This window comes from Leuciscus leuciscus, assembly GCF_965113295.1.
Source record: "Leuciscus leuciscus genome assembly, chromosome: 1".
In the NCBI taxonomy this organism is placed as follows: Eukaryota; Metazoa; Chordata; class Actinopteri; order Cypriniformes; family Leuciscidae; genus Leuciscus; species Leuciscus leuciscus.
Window position 1 is genome coordinate 21,969,641 of NC_138725.1, and position 20,214 is coordinate 21,989,854.

The following is a 20,214-nucleotide window of genomic DNA, read 5'->3' on the forward strand; positions in this document are numbered from 1 at the left end:
GAACAACATTAGAGTGTTTAAATAATGAGATTTTTATTTGTGGGTGAACTATCCCTTTAAAGGCTTCCGGTAGTGGTCGACACGCGTTCACAGAGATGGATGCTGGCGTAGGACGTAGCGTAGGAAGCGTTGTGACGTAGAACGAACGTAGAGTTTTGTTTTGCTCTGCTCTCTGGCTGCGCTGTCACGTTCATGTTTGCCCAACACTAACTGACATTTGTTAAAGGGCACCTATTATGCAAAATTCACTTTTACATGGTGTTTGAACATAAATGTGTGTTGGCAGTGTGTGAGCAAAACCACCCTAGAATGATAAAAATCCACCCAGTGTTTTTTTTACAATCTCAATAAATCATAAGCACTGTCTCAGAACGAGCTGTTCTAAGATTGCTCTCACTGTGACGTAGAATTGCCTAAGCCCCTCCGACGTGGTTTGATTGACACTGTGGTTTTGGCATAGACCCCGCCCTCGGTGATCTGTACACCATCCTCCATTGTTTCAACGACAGCCAGTAATGTCTTCTAAGAAACATAAGTGTTCTGTTGTGGGATGTAATAATGTACATAGTAGTTTTCACTTACTTCCGACATCAGAGCCACTAAAAACGCAGTGGATGGATTTTATTCACGAAGGAAAGGCGCCACTTAAACTTCCAAAATACGTTTATGTTTGCTCAAATCATTTTCTGACTGACTGTTTTGTGAACGAGGGTCAGTTCAAAGCAGGTCTTGCTTCAAAGTTAATCCTCAAGTTTGGATCGTTGCCTACTGTTCGCGATCCAACATCACCTCCAGAAGAAGTAAGTGTATTTTATGATTTTTGAGCAAATAGTCATTTCAGTCGATGTCAGCCAATTCAACAACAAATGTGTCTAAAGTTGTTGTTGTCGTCGTAGGATGTCTGTGTATTTAATTTAAACCTTGTTTGTATAGTGTGTAACCACACGTTTATAATTTTTTTTTTTAAAAGATATTGTATTAAAAACTGTGTATGTTTTCTGTAAAGACAAGACATCAAAATTGCTATGTTTATACAAAGGCCAGCACATCGACACGAAGCTGTAGAACGAGGGATATTGGCGTGCAGACAGAAACATCACAGCTATGCAGTGTTGGTACACAACTGTCAATGCTTCAAACACACCACAGGAGTATCGGTATGTTGATGTTTTTAACTATATTTATATTATATAAGCCTAGTATGCAATATAATATTATATAATTGTATTAACTAACTGTATTTTTATATGTACATTTCGAAATTCATTTTCTGTAAAGTTGCTTTAAAACAATGTATTGTGAAAAGTACTATACAATTAAATTTGAATTGAATTGAATAGCCACGATAGAGAAAGTGAATCTTTGCTGAAACTTTGCTGAATTATATATTCCAGGTGTCCAGACAGAGACAACATTGTCAAGTTTTGATGTTAGCAAAAAATTAGTTTCTCATACAGCTGTTGTGTATGACTTCCACGACTTCATCAAAGAGACCTTGTCTGGACCTTGAGGAAGATGAAGATATCCTACAGGAATGCTCTCTGTACTGAGTTTGTACAAATTTGTATAATTTGTATTTGTATAGTATCAGAGCCTGAGGAAGCATGGTGTATGATACACTTGTTTTCTGGCATTCCCTTCTCCTTTTCCATGTTGAAGTGGATAGCACCACCACTAAGCCTGAAACAGCATAAAACATTTGATTATCACACCTCCAGAAAAGTACTTGCACAAAATTCTCAAGTAGAATTCCGTGAAAAAGTCCAAATCAGAAAAAGCATGGGATCAAAAGACAAAACAAAACAGCCATATCACCATAAACTTGTTCAATAGAACAATACACTATTTTCAAATCAAAGTTTCTCAGCGCCCCAGAGGCCTAGAAAGGTGGTTGACACATCATTTTAAAGCCCAGACACTGCCTCTTCCAATGCAAATAACAACCGTTTGGATTATAGAAGCATTTTTCTCTCTTGTAGTCACTGAACACCTTACCTTGAGCTAGGATGATATAAGTGTTGATTTATCATGAAAGCTACCATGGATCGGATGCTATCACACATTTTCCAACACTAGAGATGTACCTTCTTGAAAATCAAAAAAAAAATGTAATTCCTCAAAATGGTACCGGTAGCCCAAATTTGGGGTCCCATCTCATGGCCTACATGAGACTAAACATTTATAATGTAAAAAATATTATGTTTATTAATTTACTGTTTACCAACTTTTCTCTATCTGTTGTCAGATATTTGCAGCTATGAAGTTACATCTTTTCAAGTACGACACCTTTCGTCATCATGCACAAATGTGCATTGAGCCTGCTATTGTTTACAAATGGAGAAACTGGCAGGATGAGATGCTACAGCTGTTGGCTCAAAGGGAAAAGGTCATTGTTGGAGGAGATATGAGGGCTGACTCACCAGGTACATTGTGGGACAAATTTACATTGTTTTTTTTAGAAAGAAAAAATAAATAAATAGAATTTTATCTTTTAGACAAGGCACATTGTGTAATAAGAGATTATGTATTTTTGTTTTTGAAGGGCACTCTGCCAAATATGGCAGTTACACAATGATGGACCTGGAGACAAACACCGTTGTTGATGTACAACTGGACAAGGTCTTGACTTTTTGGATGCTCGTGGTGTGACTCTGGTCTGCATTGTGACTGACCGACATCCGCAAATACAAAAATTCCTCAGGGAACGCAATGTCAACCAATTCTATGATGTCTGGCACGTAGAGAAAGGTAAATAACCTTACTACCATCATATCATTTTCTAGATTTTTACAGACTAATAATTGCGATGAAACTGTATTAGCGGATGATTATGTGTTAGCGTAACATTTATTTATATATATATTCATATGTATGTGTATATATATATATATATATATATATATATATATATATATAAACACCACCATTACATTATATGTAATGACACATTGCTCTACTTATTGTGAGTGTTGTCATGTTTGTATTTAATTGCAATCTCCAGGAATTTCAAAGCAGCTGGAAAAAGTGTGCAAGTTGAAGGGTTGTGAGAAAATATGTAAATGGTTGCATAGTATAAAAAAACACATCTATTGGACTGCTGCATCATCAAGCAGTGGACCTGAAAGAGTGGCTAAATGGACGTCTATGCTAAACCATATGCAAAATAAGCACACACACGAAGACAGCAATTTTCCAGCATGTCTACATGGAACAAGGAGAAGTCGAGACACAAAAAAGTGGCTAGCTGCTGGTATGTAGGCTAAAGAAGCAATAGTTACTTTAAAAAAAAATGTATGCAGATCATATAGCTTGCCTTTTTTTTATTTAAAATTACATATCATACTATAATAGGCATGTGCCGGTATCACATTTTCATGCTGCGATTAATTGAGTGATCTTTTATCACGGTATACGGTATTATCACGATATTTTAATTGCACATGAGAAACAGATGGATTTGGGGGGGATGTAAAAAATAAAATAAAACTTGCATCACAAGGTGTAATTGTGATTGTCAAAACATTTGGTAACTAAACTGAATTTTATTAAGTTTAGTGACAACATGTTACAATGACTGGTAGGCTACTGTTTGTATTGCTTAACACAAATTTAACGATTTCAATTCAATACTTGGGATTTGATTTAAATCTTGATTCAATATTGACTTATTTTTGGATAAATATTAGGAAGGCTACAGTAGATAGCCCACATGTTATTTTTTTCTCAATGAAAAAAAAAAAAAATTCACATAATGCTATGTAACCATATAGAGCCCTATCAGCTGGTATTATTAAAGGTTACAAATAACTAATTAAATCAAATATAATGTGGTTTTCATTATAATAACAATTATGTAATGACACAAGTAAAAATATAATAAATATGTAAAAAAGTGCAGAGCACATATTCAGCAAAATACTCCTCTTTATCTATATGTTTTAGTCATCTAACATGCTGCTGGTCATTAAATAGTTTAAATGTAACGTTCTGTGACACAATTGTTCTCCTGTTTCATATTAAAGTAACCTGCTCTGTCTTGTTTGACGGTCTTCGTGTCCTCTTTGCTCCGCGATTTTTCTCTGCGTGAGAAAACGGATGTGTGGCGTGAGCGTGTGAAGAGTCTCAAGCTGAATGCGTCGAGTTGGCAGCTCTGCTTTTAGAAGCGGGATGGATCCGGATAGATCGGCGGCGGCCATAGACTGTAGGCGGCGGCATTCCCCCTTCCGCCATGCTGCTTCTCCATGTGAGGACTGTTTACATTAGACTAGAAGTGCGCACCGGCCGCATGCTTATTATACACGTGGCGATTGTTTACATCAGAGTGCGCACGTGTTTCGCGCAGCATATGCAGTGTTTGTTTAAGCGGTTGATGGAAAATAAGCTATAATGCGCGTTCTAAAAATCTAAATTCGGATCTATTATTTTTCACGGTATTTTGAAGTGCCCGCGATAACAATATCGTGCATATTCATTACCGCGATTTATCGCATTACCGAATACCGGCACATGTCTATACTATAATAACACTTCCAATAATTTAGGAACACTGCCATATTTCAAATTGGAGAGAGTTCTCTCCAACAAGAGAATTTTGAAGGATGTTGCCAAGCTAAGTCCGCACTTCCAGACTTCTTCTATCGAGGTTTTCCACAGTGTAATACTACGGTTTACACCAAAAAATGTGGTTTTTCCATTGTTGTGCAGGTAATGTTATTGTTGTAAAAATAAATTTACTTTTACATACACTGTAGACATTGTATGTTGAAAACGTATTTATTGCTTACAGACTATACCTGGCTGCACTACATTACAATGAGAATGCCGGGCGTCCTCAAGCCACAACAGCAGCTGGTCGACCGGTGTTCAAAGTGACCTTTCCAAAGGCCAAGAAGGGAGAATACCGGGTCAGAGAAGTGAAGACACAAGCAACCTTCAGTATGTATAAAATGAGTTTACTTAACAAATTTAATACAAATGTACATATCTTTTTTGCATTGTTTCTTACAAGCTATTTGAAAACTCAATATTTTACTAATTAAAAATAAAATAAAATGTTATATTGCACAGGATATGTGGATGACCTGCTGGACCTCATATTTGATAAAGTCTTTGTGGATCCTGCACCATATGTGGATGATGTTTTGAGGATACCAATACCACCAGCATTGTGTGCAGAGTATGACCGGCCAGAGAAGGAGGAGGCCATCTCTAGTAGGGTATCTCGGTTTAATCAATAGGTGGTCGAAAACCTACATAACTGCCCTGGGCATCAGGAAACTCTCTTTGAATCCTCAGGACCACACAAGCTGGAATCACAACTCGAACTTTTCGTCCAAGGAAACCCCAGCACCAGCTCACAAAACTCCGATAAGCTAAAAATATGTAACGACTAACGCACACACACAGGCACATTCTCAAAACAGGGTTCAAGGATTTTTCTGTGTTTTTTTCTCTCAAATATCTATCATTTGTTGTCTGGAGTTGAAATATTTGATATTTAATTGATCATGGTTCAATTTATTTTTGGAGGAATGTCCTTTTATTAAAATTATTTTATTTCTAAACTTATATGTATAGTTCAGTGTCTTTATACATAATGTAAAAAAAAAAAATTTGTAATGCAAGTTGTTGTGAAATTATTTAAAGCTATAATATGTTTTGTTTTCACTATAGTTTCCTTTGAATATAACCCGGGAAATGATTGGTTAGCTGGAACAGTGTGTTGTGATTCGCAAAGCTTAGCGTGTATTCAGGAATTGTCCCGCCCCTACATAACCGCAAGCTCTACTCAGATGTAAATATTAACGATCGCATCAATTTCAAACCATTTCAAACCCGTTTCAGACCCTGACAATGTTAACAAACAAGAAGATCGTGCAGAACGGATTTCAAGCATGGACTTTGCAAGCTCGAATTTCACAGGGCATTTCAGAGTGGTATGTTTTTATTTGTATTTTTCTTATAGAAATCAATGAGGTTCATTGTTGTGTTACGCAGCACATCTGTTCTATGATGTATGTTTAAATGTGAATAAAAGTCTAAATTAAATCTGTTCATCATATAAAGCGATTGAGTCTCTTCAGAAAATTTAGACTAAGCCGCTCAATTCATATGGATCAGTTTTGCGATCTCTTTATGCATTTTTTTTTTAAGTGTCAAAGTTGTAGTTGCGTAGCTGTCAATGGAGGAACAGAAATCTACCAGATTTTATTAAAAAGATCTTCATTTGTGTTCTGAAGATGAACGAAAGTCTTACGCGTTTGGAACGACACAAGGGTGAGTAATTAATGACAGAATTTTCATTTTTGGGTGAACTAACCCTTAAAATCTAGTTCCAGACTAAACTGAATGTTTGAGCTGTTTTAACTGAAAGCAACTTGCACTGGCATATCTTAAAATAATTATGTCTGTGCCATTATTTTGTCTCAAAATGCACACCAGTAATGTTTTTTTTTCTTCTAAGACACATTTATAAAAGCTAATTAAAAGTCCTAATTTAACTAAGGCCTAATCCTGGCTTAATCTATGCCCTGTTTGTGAAACCAGGCCTTGAGGTATAAGACAGTGAGAACGTCTTTTATGAGGAAATGAAATGCTTATTACTGATAATCATGTAATTGAATCAGAAACAACAGTATAATGGTCTGTCTTAGAATGGTCTGTTCCTCTATGAATCTTCAAGAAAAAGACTTCTGCTTTGTTGGGAAACAGACTTCTGACCTTAAAAACTGAGGGAGGCCTTCACAGGAAAGAGCTGTTGTGGCAAAAACAATAATTAAACAATCATCAAATTCAAATTGTATTTAAAAGATATTTATTCTCCTCCATGAGGCTTAGTCACAAAATCACAGCAGCTACCCCGTGACGTGAGCAAGACCTGACACCCAGCCCAGGAAATTCCCTTCTTATACTCCTTCTTCAAGGTCTTTTCTCTGTAGTTTTCCACTCACCCAGCATGGCTACATCACATTTAGAATAGAATGACCCCTCTAACCCCCCTTGGCTAAATTATCTTCCATACCTAAAGAGTTAAAGGTTCTTAACCATTTGTCTTACTGTGCATGTCTTGCTTACGCCAGGTGTACAAACATACATATATCCTGTTCACATTCCACAATATAGACATGTGACATTATGTTGCAATATATGTTGAAGATCAATGGAAATCAAATTTTCCCATTACAGAGCCTAGTTGACATTTCAGGACTGCGCTGTCGTCGCAGGTCCTTCATTAGATCTGGATACGGCCTGGATCCGGCGGACTGCGGTAAACCTCGGGATAAAGAGAGAGGCTAATATTAGCGTAGATGACATTCTTCTTATGATGTAATGAGTACATCAGGATTTATGGGAAGTGTTCCTGATTCCGGCTGACCTAATCTATGCAGCCTAACCTTGAATTATAAAAGTCTATAATGTGTTATGTGTATGCTAGGTCAAAGAGATGTGTTTTTAGTCTAGCTTTGAACTGACAGAGTGTGTCTGCTTCCCGGACAATGTTAGGAAGCCTTTTCCAAAGTTTTAGTGCTAAATAGGGAAAGGATCTACCACCAGCAGTCGATTTTGATATTCACTCGTATTGTTTTGAATGGAAGAAAATGCAATGCTCAATATGGCGAATAAGTCCCGCCTTCTAAATAAGAGCCAATCGGAGATTGGTAAAGTTATCGTGTCACTGCAGCTGCTGTTAGAAGCTCCGGTTCCAATAGAAACAATCAGATGCGCTTCCACTGTGCATGTACATTAGCTTGATCCAGCCTGAAAAATGTTGTTCCCTTTCGAGAGGTCTCTCATATTGCGTAAGGCTAGCTTCGCTGACCTCCGGAATAGGAAGCAACTCTCCGCCGTCAAAACACCTCTCAGCGGGATAAAGCTACTGAGGACGCCAGCTTCATTTGCCACCTTCAGCACGCTGTGTCATCCGGCACGCGTATCCTTTTACTGCTTATTCTTGTGTGTTCACCGCTGCGTTCACACTCTAAAAGAGTAATATTTCGAAGGCGTTGTTTCAAATGCCTCGCACCACCTGTGCCTCGTGTAGAGGCCCACTCGTCGGTGGAAACCGCCACATTCTGTGCGCTTCCTGCCTGGGACGCGACCATGCCGAAGCTGCACTCGCTAAGGGCGGCTGCCCTGAATGTGATGCCATGGACTTTACCACTCTGCGGGCTCGACTCGCCTGCTTCGCCAACGATGACCCGCTCCCCGCCCCTTTGCTCGAAGCGGCGCAAGAAGAAGCGCCGCTTACAAGGGAGCTTGAGCGAGCTGAGACGAGCGAGCTCACGCCGGCCCAGTCCCCGCGTGCCTCGGTCTCTCTCCAGCAATCTCCCTCGCCAGTCCTGTTTACACAGGCAGACCAGCGCCCCTCTCTGTGAGCGGTGGACCTTGTGTCGTTCGGGCTTCAGACGAGGAGGAAAAGGATGACAGCCTTTCCCTTGCGGCTTCGGACTGTGATGACTAGGTGGGGTCCGTTTCCGGCCCCCCGCCATCCACACAAGACAGCGTGAGAGCCAACATTGACTCAGAGCTTCTCCGCATGCTCACTAAGGCCGTGGCAGACCTCGGGCTCGACTGGTCTCCACCCAAGCAACCATCACGCAGCAGGATCGACGAGTGGTTCCTACAAGGGCGCTGGCCCCCTTCTTCCCCGAAGTTCACGATGAACTCACGAAATCGTGGAAGGTGCCACACTCCGCTCGCATCAAGCCCTCCTTTTCTTCAGCGCTCTCCAACGCTGACGGCAATAAAGAGAAAGGCTACGAGGCGACCACCCCCCACCTCGAAGAGGCGGTGGGCGCTCACCTTTGCCCAACTACCGCCGCAGGATGGAAGACTAAGGCTTCACATCCCTCCAAGCCTTGCCACGCTACATCCGCCCTCGCTGGCTGTGCCGGTGCTCCATTCGATGGCTGTACTACAAGTCTTCCAGGCCAAACTTCTCCATTCCCTGGACGAGTCTGGACCTGAATCAGAGGCTTTCAAGGACTTGCGCAGCGCCACCGACCTGGCCCTGCGAGGTACTAAGTCTACAGCCCAGGCCATCGTCAGGAGCATGGCCAACCTAACGGTGCTCGAGCGGCACCTATGGTTGAACTTAACGGACATGAAAGAGGCAGATAGGGCGGCTTTCCTGGACTCTCCCATCACCATTTCCGGTCTCTTCGGCCCGGCTGTTAAGAGCTTCTCCGAGCGCTACACGGAGGTGCAGAAAGCATCACAGGCGATGCGCCACTTCCTCCCCAAGTGATCCAGCTCGGCTTCGAGTCACCAGAACAGGAGGAAGCCTCCTCCTCAGCAGCCCAAGCCAGCGCCGCCGGTCACCCAGCCCCGCCCAGCGGCTGAAGTCCGTCGCCGCTCCCGCTCTACTTGACGCGCTCCGTTCCCTGAGAGGCGGGGACCTCGACCCAAGATTGCGTTGGACCCCGGACCTCGTAAGCCGTCCTAGCCACGGGGAGAAAAAGAGAGAATTCGAGTCCCACCGAGGCCTGACCGATCTCTCAAAAATCCCTCAGACATTTTCCAGTTCCCTCTCAGGCGGCTGGAAATGCAAAATCCGCAGCAAATGAGCCTGCCGCGAAGCACGCTCGCCTGCAATCAAACGCCATTTTTAGGCGACACAAATAAAACAAGAAAAGAGCTCTTTTTAAAAGACTGTACGCACAGTGTTTGAGACTGTATGCACAGTGTTTGTGTGTGGAGGTGCAGACCTTGTGGTGGGCACACCTTCTACATCTGTTAAAATCGCAGCCTGTGATGGTGAATTGGTAACTGTGGGGACAGTGCTAGTGTGCAGGTGTGCAAACTTTATAGTGGGCACATGACCTACATATGACACATGGAGAAAAGAGCTCTTTTCTTGTTTTATTTGTGTCGCCGTAAAAACGGCTTTTGATTGCGGGCGAGCGTGCTTCGCGGCAGACTCGTTTGCTGCAGATTTTACATTTCCAGCCGCCTGAGCGGGAACTGGAAAATGTCTGAGGGATTTTTGAGAGATCGGTCCGGCCTCGGCGGGACTCGAATTCTCTCTTTTTCTCCCCGTGGCTAGGACGGCTTATGAGGTTCGGGGTCCAACGCAATCTTCGGTCGGGGTCCCCGCCTATCAGGGAACGGAGCGCGTCTAGCAGAGCGGGAGCGGCGACGGACATCAGCCGCTGGGCGGGGCTGGGTGACCGGCGGCGCTGGCTTGGGCTGCTGAGGAGGAGGCTTCCTCCTGTTCTGGCGACTCGAAGCCGAGCTGGAGCGCTTGGGGAGGAAGTGGCGCATCGCCTGTGATGCTTTCTGCACCTCCGTGTAGCGCTCGGAGAAGCTCTTAACAGCCGGGCCGAAAAGACCGGAAGTGGAGATGGGAGAGTCCAGGAAAGCCGCCCCATCTGCCTCTTTCATGTCCGTTAAGTTCAACCATAGGTGCCGCTTGAGCACCGTTAGGTTGGCCATGCTCCTGCCGATGGCCTGGGCTGTAGACTTTGTAGCTCGCAGGGCCAGGTCGGTGGCGCTGCGCAAGTCCTTGAAAGCCTCAGATTCAGGTCCAGACTCGTCTAGGGAACGGAGAAGTTTGGCCTGGAAGACTTGTAGTACAGCCATCGTATGGAGCGCCGGCACAGCCAGCGAGGGTGGATGTAGCGCGGCAAGGCTTGGAGGGATGTGAAGCCTTAGTCTTCCATCCCGCGGCGGTAGTTGGGCAAAGTTGAACGCCCACCGGCTCTTCGAGGGTGGGGGATCGCCTCGTAGCCTTTCTCTTCAGCGCCGTTGACGTTGGAGAGCGCTGAAGAAAAGGAGGGCTTGATGTGAGCTGAGTGTGGCGCCTTCCACGATTTAGTGAGTTCATCGTGAACTTCGGGGAAGAAGGGGGCGGGCCTCTGCTGAGGGGTCTGCTGGCGCCCTTGCAGGAACCAATCGTCGAGCCTGCTGCGTGATGGTTGTTTGGATGGAGACCAGTCGAGCCCAAGGTCTGCCACAGCCTTAGTGAGCACACGGAGAAGCTCTGAGTCAATGTTGGCTCTCACGCTGTCTTGTGTGGATGGTGGGGGGCCGGAAACGGACCCCACCTAATCATCGCAGTCCGAAGCCGCAAGGGAAAGGCTGTCATCCTTTTCCTCTTCCTCCTCGTCCGAAGCCTGAACGACACAAGGTCCACCGCTCGCAGAGAGGGGCGCTGGTCTGCCTGTGTAAACAGGACTGGCGAGGCAGATTGCTGGAGAGAGACCGAGGCATGCAGGGACTGGGCCGGCGTGAGCTCACTTGTCTCAGCTCGCTCAGGCTCCCTTTGTGAGTGGCGCTTCTTCTTGCGCGGCTCGAGCAAAGGGGCGGGGATCGGGTCGTCGTCGGTGAAGCAGGCAAGTCGAGCCCGCAGAGTGGTAAGGTCCATGGCATCACATTCAGGGCAGCCGCCCTTAGCGAGTGCAGCTTCGGCATGGTCGCGGCCCAGGCAGGAAGCGCACAGAATGTGGCAGTTTCCACCGACGAGTGGGCCTCTACACGAGGCGCAGGTGGTGTGAGGCATTTGAAACAACGCCTTTGAAATATTACTCGTTTAGAGTGTGAACGCAGCGGCGAACACACGAGAATAAGCAGTAAAAGGATACGCGCACTGGATGGCACAGCGACACAGCGTGCTGAAGGTAGCGAATGAAGCCGGCATCTTCAGTAGCTTTACCTGAGAGGCGTTTCGACGGCGGCGAGTTGCTTCCTATTCCAGAGGTCAGCGAAGCTAGCCTTACGCAATACTCGTTCCCTCATTTCAGGGAACTGAGGTTACGTTAGTAACCAAGTAGTTTTCACTGTTATGCTGATGATACTCGGCTCTATATGTCTTCACGCCCAGACGAAACTTACCAATTCACAAAATTAACGGAATGCATAGCTGATATAAAAAAATTGGATGACTAGTAATTTCCTACTACTTAATTCTGAAAAAACAGAGATTCTAATTATTGAACAAAAAAAATCCTCATGTAATAATCTAGAATACTGTCTAACACTTGATGGCTGCTCTGTCAAGTCTTCGTCGTCGGTTAGGAACCTGGGTGTGCTCTTTGATACCAATCTTTCATTTAAAAGTCACGTGTCTAATATCTGTAAAACCGCATTTTTCCATCTTAAAAATATATATAAATTACGTCATATGCTCTCATTGACAAATGCGGAACAATTAGTCCATGTGTTCATGACATCAAGGCTAGATTATTGTAATGCTCTACTGGGTGGTTGCCCTGCATGCTTAATAAACAAATTACAGCTGGTCCAAAACGCAGCAGCTAGAGTTCTTACCAGAACCAGGAAATATGACCATATTAGCTCAGTTCTGTCAACACTGCACTGGCTCCCTATTAAACATCGTATACATTTAAAAATATTGCTGATTACTTACAAAGCACTAAATGGTTTAGCTCCGCAGTACTTGAGCAAGCTCTTAACGCATTATAGTCCTTTACGTCTATTGCGATCTCAAAATTCCGGCCAGTTAATAATACCTAGAATATCAAAATCGACTGCTGGTGGTAGATCCTTTTCCTATTTAGCACCAAAACTTTGGAACAGGCTTCCTAACATTGTCCGGGAAGCAGACACACTCTGTCAGTTCAAAGCTAGACTAAAAACACATCTCTTTGACCTAGCATACACATAACACATAATAGACTTTTATAATTCAATGTTAGGCTGCATAGATTAGGTCAGCCGGAATCAGGAACACTTCCCATAAATCCTGATGTACTCGTTACATCATAAGAAGAATGGCATCTACGCTAATATTAGTCTCTCCGTTTATCCCGAGGTTTACCGCAGTCCGCCGGATCCAGGCCGTATCCAGATCTGATGAAGGACCTGCGCCTGGACGCGACGACAGCGCAGTCCTGAAATGTCCACTAGGCTCTTTCCTGTGAAGGCCTCCCTCCCCTCCCTTTACCTATCTACAGATAAAGCGTTGTCGGGATAATTCCGGTTCACGTGGCTACATAGAAGCGATAAAAATTCTGTATTATTAATTTTAAGGCCAGACAAGTACTATGTTGAGGGTTGATTTGTAGGGAAGGCCATCGGCGTTCTCACTGGTTCGCGTTTTTGAAGTTTGCGCAGAAAGAACGTAATACGCATGTGCACGTCATCGGCATTCTCACTGGTTCGCGTTTTTTGAAGTTTGCGCTGAAAGAACTTAAGAGTTTACTGTTAAAACGTTGTCGTGTTAGCGGCCCCAAAGTTAATAACTAATGATCGTTGTGACGGAAGTGAATCAATCAAACTAACTTAAGCTGGACAATAACTTTATTCTAGAGCTGCTATAAAGCCAAAAACACTTTATTTTAATTTCCTATTATCAATTATCAATATTGTCTGCTTTGGAACAATCTACATTGTTAAAAGCGCTATATAAATGAAGATGACTTGACTTGACTTGACAAGTCATTTCACTCGGCGGCCATCTTTGAGACCCATCTTGGGCATGCAAGTTCAGCTCCTATCTTTTTGAATGGGGAAACATCCAATTCTCCAAAACTGTTCGCCAAGCTTACGATTAAATTTCATACCTTAAATCACCTATGAAATCTGACAACAACTGTCTCATAAATTTAGTTTGTAAACGCTCGAATCATGACAGAAAACTAATGCAATATCTAGATTATAGTCTGTAATCATATCATTAACAATGATTGCTTTTGAAGTAAGTGATCGAATATTCAGTAACCTGAGCTTTATCATTTGTTCATCCGTATTATATCTGTTTTTTATTTGTTGAACATAAATAAAATTTTTACCCTTGAATGGGTTTAGGAGTTTTTTGTATGTACTAATTCGGGGAACAGACACAGTCTCTATATGATGATAGCTAGGTGAAAGAGGCTCTATGTGATGGGATTTATCTGACATTGGTGACGTGACACAGCTAGCAGACGGTCGGTTAAGCCAGTCTGTCTGCTTCCTGACCTGTGCCCCAGATTGTCATGTTTGAGCTCTAAGACTATGTGCCATATTACTAGAGAGAAGAGCAGCACCATCCCAGGAGGGATGAAAACCATCTCTTTTCAACAGGTCAGGTCTGCCCAAAAAACTTTTCCAATTGTCTATGAATTCTATATTATTACGTGGACACCAATCAGACAGCCAGCCATTGAGTGAGGACAATCTACTAACTATCTAATCACTCCAGCGAACAGGAAGGGGGCCAGAGGAAATTACAGTGCCTGACATCGTACTTGCAAGTTCACACACCTCTTTAATGTTAATTTTGGTGATCTCCGACTGGCGGAGTCTAACATCATTAGTGCCGACGTTCAAAACGCCTCTCAGTGGGATAAAGCTACTGAGGACGGCAGCTTCATTTGCCACCTTCAGCACGCTGTGTCGCTGTGCCATCCGGCGCGCGTATCCTTTTACTGCTTATTCTCGTGTGTTCACCGCTGCGTTCACACTCTAAAAGAGTAATATTTCGAAGGCGTTGTTTCAAATGCCTCGCACCACCTGCACCTCGTGTAGAGGCCCACTCGTCGGTGGAAACTGACACATTCTGTGCGCTTCCTGCCTGGGCCGCGACCATGCCGAAGCTGCACTCGCTAAGGGCGGCTGCCCTGAATGTGATGCCATGGACCTTACCACTCTGCGGGCTCGACTCGCCTGCTTCGCCGACGACGACCCGATCCCCGCCCCTTTGCTCGAGCCGCGCAAGAAGAAGCGCCGCTCAAAAGGGAGACTGAGTGAGCTGAGACGAGCGAGCTCACGCCGGCCCAATCCCCGCGTGCCTCGGTCTCTCTCCAGCAATCTCCCTCGCCAGTCCTGTTTACACAGGCCGACCAGCGCCCCTCTCTGCGAGCGGTGGACCTTATGTCAGGCTTCAGACGAGGAGGAAGAGGAAAAGGATGACAGCCTTTCCCTTGCGGCTTCGTACTGTGATGACTAGGTGGGGTCTGTTTCCGGCCCCCCGCCATCCACACAAGACAGCGTGAGAGCCAACATTGACTCAGAGCTTCTCCGCATGCTCACTAAGGCCGTGGCAGACCTCGGCTCGACTGGTCTCCACCCAAGCAACCATCACGCAGCAGGATCGACGAGTGGTTCCTACAAGGGCGCTGGCAGACCCCCCAGCAGAGGCCCGCCCCCTTCTTCCCCGAACTTCACGATGAACTCACTAAATCGTGGAAGGTGCCACACTCCGCTCGCATCAAGCCCTCCTTTTCTTCAGCGCTCTCCAACGCTGACGGCAATAAAGAGAAAGGCTACGAGGCGACCCCCCCCCCCCCTCGAAGAGGCGGTGGGCGCTCACCTTTGCCCAACTACCGCCGCAGGATGGAAGGCTAAGGCTTCACATCCCTCCAAGCCTTGCCACGCTACATCCGCCCTCGCTGGCTGTGCCGGTGCTCCATTCGATGGCTGTACTACAAGTCTTCCAGGCCAAACTTCTCCATTCCCTGGACGAGTCTGGACCTGAATCAGAGGCTTTCAAGGACTTGCGCAGCGCCACCGACCTGGCCCTGCGAGGTACTAAGTCTACAGCCCAGGCCATCGTCAGGAGCATGGCCAACCTAACGGTGCTCGAGCGGCACCTATGGTTGAACTTAACGGACATGAAAGAGGCAGATAGGGCGGCTTTCCTGGACTCTCCCATCACCATTTCAGGTCTCTTCGGCCCGGCTGTTAAGAGCTTCTCCGAGCGCTACACGGAGGTGCAGAAAGCATCACAGGTGATGCGCCACTTCCTCCCCAAGTGATCCAGCTCGGCTTCGAGTCACCAGAACAGGAGGAAGCCTCCTCCTCAGCAGCCCAAGCCAGCACCGCCGGTCACCCAGCCCCGCCCAGCGGCTGAAGTCTGTCGCCGCTCCCGCTCTACTTGACGCGCTCCGTTCCCTGAGAGGCGGGGACCCCGACCCAAAATTGCGTTGGACCCCAGACCTCGTAAGCCGTCCTAGCCACGGGGAGAAAAAGAGAGAATTCGAGTCCTACCGAGTCCTGACCGATCTCTCAAAAATCCCTCAGACATTTTCCAGTTCCCGCTCAGGCGGCTGGAAATGCAAAATCCGTTTGATTGCGGGCGAGCGTGCTTCGCGGCAGACTCGTTTGCTACAGATTTTACATTTCCAGCCGCCTGAGCGGGAACTGGAAAATGTCTGAGGGATTTTTGAGAGATCGGTCCGGCCTCGACGGGACTCGAATTCTCTCTTTTTCTCCCCGTGGCTAGGACGGCTTACGAGGTTCGGGGTCCAACGCAATCTTGGGTCGGGGTCCCCGCCTATCAGGGAACGGAGCGCGTCTAGCAGAGCGGGAGCGGCGACGGACATCAGCCGCTGGGCGGGGCTGGGTGACCGGCGGCGCTGGCTTGGGCTGCTGAGGAGGAGGCTTCCTCCTGTTCTGGCGACTCGAAGCCGAGCTGGAGCGCTTGGGGAGGAAGTGGCGCATCGCCTGTGATGCTTTCTGCACCTCCGTGTAGCGCTCGGAGAAGCTCTTAACAGCCGGGCCGAAAAGACCGGAAGTGGAGATGGGAGAGTCCAGGAAAGCCGCCCCATCTCCCTTTTTCATGTCCGTTAAGTTCAATCATAGGTGCCGCTTGAGCACTGTTAGGTTGGCCATGCTCCTGCCGATGGCCTGGGCTGTAGACTTTGTAGCTCGCAGGGCCAGGTCGGTGGCGCTGCGCAAGTCCTTGAAAGCCTCAGATTCAGGTCCAGACTCGTCTAGGGAACGGAGAAGTTTGGCCTGGAAGACTTGTAGTACAGCCATCGTATGGAGCGCCGGCACAGCCAGCGAGGGTAGATGTAGCGCGGCAAGGCTTGGAGGGATGTGAAGCCTTAGTCTTCCATCCCGCGGCGGTAGTTGGGCAAAGTTGAGCGCCCACCGGCTCTTCGAGGGTGGGGGATCGCCTCGTAGCCTTTCTCTTCAGCGCCGTTGACGTTGGAGAGCGCTGAAGAAAAGGAGGGCTTGATGTGAGCTGAGTGTGGCGCCTTCCACGATTTAGTGAGTTCATCGTGAACTTCGGGGAAGAAGGGGGCGGGCCTCTGCTGAGGTGTCTGCTGGCGCCCTTGCAGGAACCAATCGTCGAGCCTGCTGCGTGATGGTTGCTTGGATGGAGACCAGCCGAGCCCGAGGTCTGCCATGGCCTTAGTGAGCACACGGAGAAGCTCTGAGTCAATGTTGGCTCTCACGCTGTCTTGTGTGGATGGTGGGGGGCCGGAAACGGACCCCACCTAGTCATCACAGTCCGAAGCCGCAAGGGAAAGGCTGTCATCCTTTTCCTCTTCCTCCTCGTCCGAAGCCCGAACGACACAAGGTCCACCGCTCGCAGAGAGGGGCGCTGGTCTGCCTGTGTAAACAGGACTGGCGAGGCAGATTGCTGGAGAGAGACCGAGGCATGCAGGGACTGGGCCGGCGTGAGCTCGCTTGTCTCAGCTCGCTCAGGCTCCCTTTGTGAGCGGCGCTTCTTCTTGCGCGGCTCGAGCAAAGGGGCGGGGATCGGGTCGTCGTCGGCGAAGAAGGCGAGTCAAGCCCGCAGAGTGGTAAGGTCCGTGGCATCACATTCAGGGCAGCCGCCCTTAGCGAGTGCAGCTTCGGCATGGTCGCGGCCCAGGCAGGAAGCGCACAGAATGTGTCGGTTTCCACCGACGAGTGGGCCTCTACACGAGGCGCATGTGGTGTGAGGCATTTGAAACAACGCCTTCGAAATATTACTCGTTTAGAGTGTGAACGCAGCAGTGAACACACGAGAATAAGCAGTAAAAGGATACGCGCACTGGATGGCACAGCGACACAGCGTGCTGAAGGTGGCGAATGAAGCCGGCGTCTTCAGTAGCTTTACCTGAGAGGCGTTTCGACGGCGGCGAGTTGTTAGTAACCAAGTAGTTTTCTGTCATGATTCGAGCGTTTACAAACAAAATTTATGAGACAGTTGTTGTCAGGTTTCATAGGTGATTTAAGGTTAAGGTATGAAATTTAATCGTAAGCTTGGCGAACAGTTTTGGAGGATTGGATTTTTCCCCATTCTAAAAGATAGGAGCTGAACTTGCATGCCCAAGATGGGTCTCAAAGATGGCCGCCGAGTGAAATGACTTGTCAAGTCATCTTCATTTATATAGCGCTTTTAACAATGTAGATTGTTCCAAAGCAGCTTTACATTGATAATAGGAAATTAAAGTAAAGTGTTTTTGGCTTTATAGCAGCTCTAGAATAAAATTATTGTCCAGCTTAAGTTAGTTTGATTGATTCACTTCCGTCACAAGGATCCTTAGTTATTAACTTTGGGGCCGCTAACACGACAACGTTTTAACAGAAAACTCTTAAGTTCTTTCAGCGCAAACTTTAAAAAAACGCGAACCAGTGGGAAACTTCAAAAACGCGAACCAGTGAGAACGCCGATGGCGTGCACGTGCGTATTACGAGTTCAGTCTATAGGTATGCGCGTTTTAATGTGCGCAGGCGTGTAGTCCTTCCCTACAAATCAACCCTCAACATAGTACTTGTCTGGCCTTAAAATTTATAATACCGAATTTTTATCGCTTCCATGTAGCCACGCGAACCGGAATTATCCCGACAATGCTTTATCTGTAGATAGGTAAAGGGAGGGGAGGGAGCCTAGTTGACATTTCAGGACTGCGCTGTCGTCGCGTCCAGGCGCAGGTCCTTCATAAGATCTGGATACGGCCTGGATCCGGCGGACTGCGGTAAACCTCGGGATAAACAGAGAGACTAATATTAGCGTAGATGCCATTCTTCTTATGATGTAACGCGTACATCAGGATTTATGGGAAGTGTTCCCGATTCCGGCTGACCTAATCTATGCAGCCTAACATTGAATTATAAAAAGTCTATAATGTGTTATTGTGTATGCTAGGTCAAAGAGATGTGTTTTTAGTCTAGCTTTGAACTGACAGAGTGTGTCTGCTTCCCGGACAATGTTAGGAAGCCTGTTCCAAAGTTTTGGTGCTAAATAGGAAAAGGATCTACCACCAGCAGTCGATTTTGATATTCTAGGTATTATCTACTGGCCGGAATTTTGAGATCGCAATAGACGTAAAGGACTATAATCCGTTAAGAGCTTGCTCAAGTACTGCGGAGCTAAACCATTTAGTGCTTTGTAAGTAATCAGCAATATTTTAAAATGCATACGATGTTTAATAGGGAGCCAGTGCAGTGTTGACAGAACTGAGCTAATATGGTAATACTTCCTGGTTCTGGTAAGAACTCTAGCTGCTGCGTTTTGGACCAGCTGTAATTTGTTTATTAAGCATGCAGGGCAACCACCCAGTAGAGCATTACAATAATCTAGCCTTGATGTCATGAACACATGGACTAATTGTTCCGCATTTGTCAATGAGAGCATATGACGTAATTTAGATATATTTTTAAGATGGAAAAATGCGGTTTTACAGATATTAGACACGTGACTTTTAAATGAAAGATTGGTATCAAAGAGCACACCCAGGATCCTAACTGACGACGAAGACTTGACAGAGCAGCCATCAAGTGTTAGACAGTATTCTAGATTATTACATGAGGAATTTTTTTGTTCAATAATTAGAATCTCTGTTTTTTCAGAATTAAGTAGTAGGAAATTACTAGTCATCCAATTTTTTATTTCGTTATCTACATGTATATTAAAATCACCAATTAGGACTTTATCTGCAGCCAGTGATAGAAAGTCAGCAAATTGTTTGATAAAGTCTGTATGGTGCACTGGTGGCCTGTATACAGTAGCCAGCACAAATCTCAAAAGTGATTTATCATTTGCAAAAAAAACATTTGCGTATTGCGTGGGCGGAGATTATTAAATGAGAAACATTATGATTTCATAAGATCTGGGAAAATCGCGCTGTAGCCTGAACGAGCCGTTCGTTGCAGTTCTTGAAAAGTGGACTCTGTAAAATAAAATTTAAATATAATATAAAATAATAAAATAGAAAATGGAAAAGCACAACAGGACCCCTTTAAAGCTGGCTCCTCATAACCCAATTGAGTGGCTGCGCTGAGTCTTGGCACTTCCACGGCCAGCATCCACTACACTGGACCTCTGGGACTGCCAGTGGGTCTCTTCCAGTTTCCTGCAACACCATCCATCAACAATCCACATGTCAGGCATGAGGGCAGTGACAGCAACACTGACCTTTATCAGTCAGCTTTGTTCCTGAAGTCAGTCAGCTGTGTTTGTCTAGATCTATTAATTCATTCAGAAATACATTACAAATGCAATTCATACATGCAATGACTAAGATACACCTCTTTTATGATGATCATGTTTAAAAT

At 45.7% G+C, this 20,214-nt stretch overlaps 1 protein-coding gene across 1 annotated transcript in view; it reads right to left on the reverse strand.

Moving 5' to 3' along the window:
• LOC309493888 (uncharacterized protein) overlaps positions 1-20,214 on the reverse strand; it is a gene marked incomplete at its 5' end in the record, with an annotated part of 160,197 nt that overhangs the window by 127,196 nt on the left and 12,787 nt on the right. Inside the window, one exon of the mRNA XM_082163171.1 lies at positions 18,642-20,012. Coding sequence (XP_082019297.1) covers positions 19,913-20,012 — 100 coding nt within the window. The 3' untranslated portion in view covers positions 18,642-19,912. The remainder of the gene's footprint in view (positions 1-18,641; positions 20,013-20,214) is intronic.